Here is an 8703-nt window from a genome sequence, read left to right as displayed (position 1 = left end):
GTTTGGATAAGCTGCAGGGGCAGAGCAGAGAGATAAAACAGAGATAATGCATGAGTTGGATAATTTGGTGGCCCAGGGAGGGGGAAGGCCATTGTGACATGTGGGTGTGGTGAACAATATTAATGGATAAGGAATGGCTAACAAGTGAGAAAAGTGGTGTCGGAATAAGGGTAGGGTGCTCAGTCGTGCGCGCGCACACACACACATATACACACAGACATGTATACCCAAAAAATATTATATTATATATGTATATATATATACATATGTATGTATAAATATATACACACACACATATATATATATATAATATATATATATATATATGCACAAGCATATATACACAGAAAACATTTTATATATATACAGGGTGCAGTGAATAAACTGTTGTCTAAATTACGCAAAAAGGAAAATAACCCTGACATCTCATTTTAACAGATATATTTACCAAAATTACATAAAAATATCTTGAAATACTAAAGGCTAAATTTATTCAATAAAATCACCATTGGCTTCAACCACGGTCTGCAGTTTAATCCTTACCAAAAATTTCTAACCTTTATCTTTTACTTGTTTGTGCCGTTAGACTGTGGCCATGCTGGGGCACTGCCTTGAAGAACTTTTAGTTTTTTAGTCAAGTATATTGATTTTGGTGCTTATTCTCTTAGTCTGCTAAGCTATGGGGATGTAAACACAGCAACACCAGTTGTAAGGTGTTGGAGGGGAACAAACACAAACACACACCAAATACCACAAGCTCCTTTCAATTGCCGTCTATCAAATACACCCAAAGGCTTTGGTTGGTCTGAGACTATAGTAGAAGATATTTGCCTGAGGTGCCATGCAGTGGGACTGAACCCGGAACCATATGGTTGGGAAATAAGCTTCTTACCACACAGCCACGCCTGCACCTTGTACCTAATCAAGAAACAATCATTTTAAAGCATGCAATCACCACACATTGTAGATGTAAAAGACAATTTGAAAATGAAAGTAGAATCGGAAAGACAAAAAGGTTTTAAACTGGTCTGATTATTTTCGATACTTGTAGCTTAAAAAAAAATATAAGAAACAACGAAATTGATTGCTACACATATAATATTTATTTCTTTATTTATATAACACAGACTCACAAAGAATGCTGCATGATATAAATATTTAAAGATTCCCCTTATTTTGTCCCATTGCATCATCTCTGACTTTTTATTAACGTATTAAATAAAATGAATGAAATCTCACTTAGCCTTCAGCAATGACTTTTTCTGCAATCAGCAAGCAGCGTTTGTTTTTCCAATGAAATCTGGTTCTTTAAAACTACAAACTTTTATGCAAACAATGGCTGTATATACAGTATACAAACTAGACCCAAGTGCAACATATTTCGTATGCACACTCTGATGGTCTACAATGCGAATATACAGCAATTGTGTATCAGCCGTCTTTTTTTTTTTTTTTGCATGAGTCAATCAAAGTCTTTATTGTCTAAACATGGGTTATCTGCCCTTCCAAGAGCCACCAGTTTTGTTTTTATTTTTTATCTTCCATTTTTATTGTTTTTACCCACCGTACATGAAGTTGGCTCTTTTAAGGATGTGGATTGTTTAGCATCAGTTTTGGAACGTCTGGCCATAAGTCAATTATGAATGAAAATGTTTGGAAAAGTTTCTGGTGAGTTTGGCATCGGTCAAGCCACGATTAGTAATGTTTTTTAGTTGGAGGAGAAGGTACAAGAGAAATAAAGAATTTTCCAAAGTAGATTCAACTAAGTCTATCCAATGACACCAAGACAAATTGGTACTGTATGACTCCTTGAAGATCAGGGGTTGGGGGGAGAACAAGAAAGGGTTGAGAAAAAGAAAACTGTCAAAAAAAGAAGAAAAAATGATATGAAAAATATAAGAAAACTTTCTAGGATGGATGATTCAGCAAAAATGCTCTCTCTACGTTTTCCAAATGTTTTATGATGTGATTTGTGAAGATGTAATGAAATAATAATAATAATAATAATAATAAAAATGATGATGATGTTGATAATAACAATAATAATAATAATAATAATAATAATACACTGTGTCATTGTCTGTCTTGAAATATAATCTTAATTGGGTGCCTGTATATATACATATGTATATACATGACATATAATGTATATACATATGTATATTCCATGACACACATGCATGTATGTATGTGCGCATGTATATATACATGTATATATATATGTATATCTATATTTATATAATATATATAGATATATATATATGATGCGTGCACACATATGTAGGTATATATGTATACATGTATGTATTCACTGCAATACACAATATTTTAGTTATCATTTAACTAAAAACATTACAACAGTCTCCCTCTGTCAGATCACAGTTGCCACAAATAAGTACTCATAGGAGGAAATTCTTCAACCGTTTTGTTGATGGAATTCGAAGAAGTCTTTGGAGGTTTACTGGCAGTCTTGTTGTGGGTCTTCTTGTGGCGATGTAGTGTGTCGCTCCTAGCAAAGTGTTTAGGGCACAAGTCACAGTGGAAGGCCTTCTCCCCTGTATGGGTTCGTTTGTGCAGTCGTAGGTAGTGTCTCTGAGCGAATGCCTTCAAACACACTTCACACTGAAAGGGTTTCTCACCCGTATGCGTTCTGCGATGCATCTGCAAAGAATTCCTCTGTGCGAATTGCTTGAAGCAGAAGTCACACTGGAACGGCTTTTCCCCGGTGTGGGTCCGTTTATGCAATTGCAGGTAGTGTTTGTGGGCAAAGTTCTTGAGGCAGACTTCACACTGGAATGGTTTCTCTCCTGTGTGCGTTCGCTTGTGTATCTGTAATGTGTTTCTCTGAGCAAACTGTTTGAAGCAAATCTCACACTGGAACGGTTTCTCGCCGGTGTGGGATCTCTGGTGGATCTGAAGATAATGTCGCTGCGCAAACAGTTTCATACAAACATCACATTGGTAGCGTCGTTTCGGTCCGTGGGTCCTTTGATGAACTCTTAGTTTGCTACTTTGGGAAAATTGCTTGAGGCAAACTTCACATTTAAAGGGCTTTTCCCCTGTATGGGTTCTCCGGTGAATTTGAAGGGTCGTTTTGCGAGCAAATTTCTGGATGCAAAAGTCACACTGGAATGGTTTCTCTCCCGTGTGGGTTCGCTTATGAATGGCCAGGTAGTATTTTTGAGTGAACTGTTTCAGACAGACATCACATTGGAACAGTTTCTCCCCAGTATGGATCCGCTTGTGGATCTCCAGGTGGTATTTCTGTACAAATTGTTTTAGACAGACTTCACACTGATTAGGCTGTTCCCCGGTATGAGTCCTGCGATGTATTCGCAGGTAGTAACGCTGTGCGAAATGTCTCAGACAAATATCACATTGGTACCGTTTCTTACTAATGTGCTGTTTCTGATGAATTTGCAACTTAATTCTTTGAGAGAATTTTTCAAGACAAACATTGCATTGATAAGGTGTCTCGCCTGTGTGTGTTCTACGGTGGATCTTTAATGTATCTTTGCGGGCAAATTTCTGAATACAAAAATCACACTGGAATGGTTTCTCGCCAGTGTGAGACCGTTTATGAATGGCCAAATAATAGCGCTGAGCAAACTGTTTCTGACATATGTCACAGTAATAAGATTTTTTCATAGAAACGTTATGTAGTTCTTCAAACCTGGGAATATCTGGTGGCATTCCTTGATAATTGCTGCCCATGTTTTTTTGCATCTGATACTGAGGTTGTGAGATGGGCTGCTGAGATTGCGATGGATATTTCTGTGTATTAGTTGGTGGTCTTTGGTAACTTGGAGAAATATTCTGATGTTGGAATTTTCCATGATTCTGAATTTCATTTCTTTGAACATTGACTGGCATCGACTGGTAATGGTTTTCATTGCTTTTCATTGGTTGATCGATTTTATCCGTGTGATTCTTTTTATGTCGCTGCATCACGTCTTTGCGAGAGAACTGTTTGTTGCAGATGTCGCACTGGAACGGTTTCTCTCCTGTATGTTTCCTTCGGTGCATGTGCATCAAATATTCCTGAGCAAACTTCTTGCCGCAGTAATCGCAGAAGAGCTGTTTGAGGGGTGGAGGATGTTGTTGTTGTTGTTGTTGCTGCTGTTGTTGTTGTTGTTGTTGCTGTTGTTGTGGTGGTTGCTGTGGCTGTTGTTGATGTGGCTGATGTTGATGTTGTTTTATGGAGCTCTGCGAGAGTTTGTTCGGGCCGTATTGTTTTTGAGACACATCACCATGGAATGATTTATCAATACTAGAAGTGGAGCTCTTTTGAGAAGAACTCTCCTTGGATGATTGTCCGCCCTCCAAGCTTGACTGCATTCTGTCAGTGGTCGGTAAGTAACATGGCTGAGAATACTGGCTGCTGTACATATTGTTACCAGGAAACACTGTCTGACCAATATAGGGCAGTGGCAGCCTCTGGCTCTCGATAGTCGACTCATGAGAGAACTGGCTCCCAGACAGGTCGCTGTTGCTGTTGTTGTCTGGTTTGTCAACTGGTGAGGCTATTCTCTCCTTCTCCAAGTTATGTCTGTGGGAAGAGATCTGTTTACTGGAGATGCTGTTGTGAATGTTTTTCTCTGGAACATGCGACATCCTTGGAACTTCTTGGCAGCTACTTGGCAGAAATTGTTTCCCAGAAATTGATGAAGAATGGGTTGTTTTCTCATGTGAGATTCTTTGGCTTGACTGCATGTTATGTTCATGGGAATAATGCTTGCCAGAGCTGCTGCTGCTATTTTGGCTGGACTTTTCAATACCATGTAGCATTCTTTGTGAATCGAGAGTGTGGTCATGTGGGAACTGCTTGCCTGAGCTGCTTGAATGGTGCATAGATTTTTCTATTGCATGGGACATTCTCTGAGAACTGTGGGAATGTGATGACGACGACGATGAGGAGTGTCGATGGTGGAGGTGTTTGCCAGAAATATTGCTGTGATTGCCTTTATCCTGCATAGGAATCATGCGCTGAGTGTCGAGGCCATGGTCACTGCTGTGAGGAAAGTGCTTCCCGGCTGAAGAGATTGTGTTATGAATGGACTTGTCGGCAATGTGAGTCATCCTCGGAGCATGTAGGGTATGCGCCGGGTGAAAGGGCATCCCGTACATGTCGTAATGGAACGGTACGCTGGCTGACCGTTCCATTTTGGCCAACTAAGTCGGCTAGCTTGACAGCTGGCCTGTGCTGAACTAAAATACAGTAGAAGCAGCAGCTAACACCTTAACAGAATCTCCTGGAACTTAACCGCAAGCATGGACCTGAAATTTAAAAATAAATACACATTAAACAAGTTATATTTGGAACTTTTCTCTGTCTATGGGAATCAGAAAATAATTTATTATAATATAGTTAAAAATATATTGTAATATAGCTATAAACATATTATAGTTATAAAGGTTATTTTAATAATAAATACATTATAATACCATTATGTGTATAATTGTTATAAATATTTCGTAAGAGACTAATAAATTAGTTATAAATATATTGTAATAAAGCTACAAATAGGCTGTAAAATAGTTATAAATATACTATAATAATTGTAAATATATTATAAGACAGCCATAAACAGGTTATAGTATAGTTGTAACTGTAGTTTTATTTGTTGTTAACATTGAAAAGCTTACAATGTAAACCAGATAAAATGTATAAATAGGTAAGATAGATAATAGACATCAAACAATAATAGCATGTAACAGTGACGAGACACATCAAAGAATAAGAAACCGTAAAAAGTAAGAATTGTGGGGTGGGAGAGGGAGGGAGAGAGTTGAGAGTAAGGTCACAATGTGTTAAAGCAATGTTGTAGGGCAGTGGGACACGGAGGCTAAATGTGGAGGACACGCAAAGGCAGAGAGGGCGGGTGGGGGTTTATGCTTGGCTGGGTGTATAACGATGGCTTGCGTAAGTGAGGTGAGCAGAAAAGACTGTAAAATCAGTGGTTATCAACCAGGGTCCATAAGATTTTGTTGTTAAAATTTGCTTGCAATGAACTGAAAATACTTGTACAACACATGAATATGCAATACGGTTTCTGTTTTGTTTCTTAACGATGAACAATAACGGCCGGGTGGGAATGGGATGAGTCCACTGAAGTAAAATAATAAGCAAGGAGTCCACAGGTTAAGGAAAACGGTTGAGAACCACTGGACTGGAATGGAAGCAACCGTATTGTGGAAGAGAGAAGATTATGATGGTTGGGACATGTGATGTGAAAGAAGGTCATGGGTTGAGTGAAACAGGGTCAAATGATCCAAATAGAAGGGGTCTGTTGGAGAAAGAAAAGTGAAAAGGATACAGGAAGTGATGATGGCTGATGACAGCAGTTCGATTTCATGAAGGGGATGACAAGGGGCTGTGAACAAAGGACTGTGAACAAAGGAATGACAAAGGGGTGTGAACAAAGGAATGACAAGGGACTGTGAACAAGGGGATGACAAGGGACTGTGAACAAAGGAATGACAAAGGGCTGTGAACAAGGGGATGACAAGGGACTGTGAACAAAGGAATGACAAGGGACTGTGAACAAGGGGATGACAAGGGACTGTGAACAAAGGAATGACAAAGGGTTGTGAACAAAGGAATGACAAAGGGCTGTGAACAAGGGGGTGACAAGGGACTGTGAACAAAGGAATGACAAGGTCTGTGAACAAAGGAATGACAAGGTCTGTGAACAAAGGAATGACAAAGGGCTGTGAACAAAGGAATGACAAGGGATTGTGAACAAAGGAATGACAAAGGGCTGTGAACAAAGGGATAACAAGGGACTGTGAACAAAGGAATGATAAGGGGCTGTGAACAAAGGGATAACAAAGGACTGTGAACAAAGGAATGATAAGGGGCTGTGAACAAAGGGATGACAAGGGACTGTGAACAAAGGAATGACAAGGGACTGTGAACAAAGGAATGACAAAGGGCTGTGAACAAAGGAATGACAAGGTCTGTGAACAAAGGAATGACAAAGGGCTGTGAACAAAGGAATGACAAGGGATTGTGAACAAAGGAATGACAAAGGGCTGTGAACAAAGGGATAACAAGGGACTGTGAACAAAGGAATGATAAGGGGCTGTGAACAAAGGCACAGGTATCACAACTACAATTTCCAAATAAATATCAAATGGGAATTGTAGTTGTGATACCTGTGCCGGTGGCATGGAAAAAGCACCATCCGAATGTGGCCGATGCCAGCGCCGCCTTGACTGGCTTTCTGTGCTGGTGGCACGTAAAAACCACCAACCGATCGTGGACGTTGCCAGCCTCCCCTGGCACCTGTGCCGGTGGCATGTAAAAAGCACCCACTACACTCACAGAGTGGTTGGCATTAGGAAGGGCATCCAGCTGTAGAAACACTGCCGGATCAGACTGGAGCTTGGTGCAGCCTCCTGGCTTCCCAGACCCCGGTCGAACCGTCCAACCCATGCCAGCATGGAAAGCGGACGTTAAACAACAACAATGATGATGATGATGATCTCTGGCAAAGTGGAAATATCACTTTGCTTGAAAAGAGGTGAAAGAAGGTGGCAGGAAGGGCATCCAACTGCAGAAAACTTGACTCAGTAAACTCCATCTGACCCATGCTAGCATGGAAAAGTGAACAATAGGCGTAGGAGTGGCTATGTGTTAAGTTGCTTGCTTACGAGCCACATGGATCCGGGTTCAGTCCCACTGCGTGGCACCTTGGGTAAGTGCCTTCTACTATAGCCTCGGGCTGACCAAAGCCTTGTGAGTGGATTTGGTAGACGGAAACTGAAAGAAGCCCGTCGTATATATGTATATATATGTATGTGTGTGTATATGTTTGTGTGTCTGTGTTTGTCTCCCCAACATCGCTTGACAACCGATGGTGGTGTGTTTACGTCCCCGTAACTTAGCGATTCGGAAACAGAACCCGATAGAATAAGTACTAGGCTTACAAAGAATACGTCCTTGGGTCGATTTGGTCGACTAAAGGCGGTGCTCCAGCATGGCCACAGTCAAACGACTGAAACAAGTAAAAGAGCAAAGGAGTAAAGAGTAATTAAAACAGTGTTGACAATAACGAATCCCCATCGTTAGCTCCAGAAGTGTGTCCACAACAGTTTCAATGCAGTCGAGGCACAAATGACACAGCATTCCGTTCCACGGCCAGTATACATCAATTGAACTCTTTAGTATTTGTGTTATTCTGTCAAAAGTAATGCTTATTTATTCTTGTTGCTTTCAATTGATCATGCATTCTCTTAGAGCTTTGAGATTTTGATGAGGTGACTGTATATTTTCTTAGAATGAGGTTGTAGGATTGGTGTGGAAAACCAGATCTAGCCAGTTTGAATGCAAAACAGAGAGAAGATTTTGGCTGAATATGCTCAGTCTAACCCTTAGACAAAGAATTTAGTAAAATAACTTTGGTTATCATTCAGCTAGTGTTAGGAACATATTGTGACTAAGGTTTGGTGGAAGATTTAATTCAAAACTTATGAAAACAAGACATTTGTACTCAGAGCCAGAACTGGTTTCAGCCAGGTTGGTATCAAAAGGGTTAAGAATTGTTTCTCTATTATATATTTTAACCATTTTCTTACCATATTTCTGCTGAGATGGTCTGTGTTTCTTTCAATTAATTTTAAATATGACAAAGAATTTAGTAAAATAACTTCATTATCATTCAGCTAGTGTTAGGAACATAAATTGTGACTAAGGTTTGG

General features: G+C 39.8%; 1 protein-coding gene across 1 annotated transcript in view; it reads right to left on the bottom strand.

Moving 5' to 3' along the window:
* Positions 1–1080: 1080 nt before the first annotated feature.
* Positions 1081–8703, bottom strand: part of LOC115218901 (zinc finger protein 271) — a 15058-nt gene continuing 7435 nt past the window's right edge. Inside the window, exon 2 of the mRNA XM_029788899.2 lies at positions 1081–5277. Within this exon, the coding sequence (XP_029644759.1) occupies positions 2377–5163 (2787 nt within the window). The 5' untranslated portion in view covers positions 5164–5277 and the 3' untranslated portion in view covers positions 1081–2376. The remainder of the gene's footprint in view (positions 5278–8703) is intronic.

This window comes from Octopus sinensis, linkage group LG14 (assembly GCF_006345805.1).
Source record: "Octopus sinensis linkage group LG14, ASM634580v1, whole genome shotgun sequence".
Taxonomy (NCBI): Eukaryota; Metazoa; Mollusca; class Cephalopoda; order Octopoda; family Octopodidae; genus Octopus; species Octopus sinensis.
This window is presented reverse-complemented; position numbering and strand designations above follow the sequence as displayed.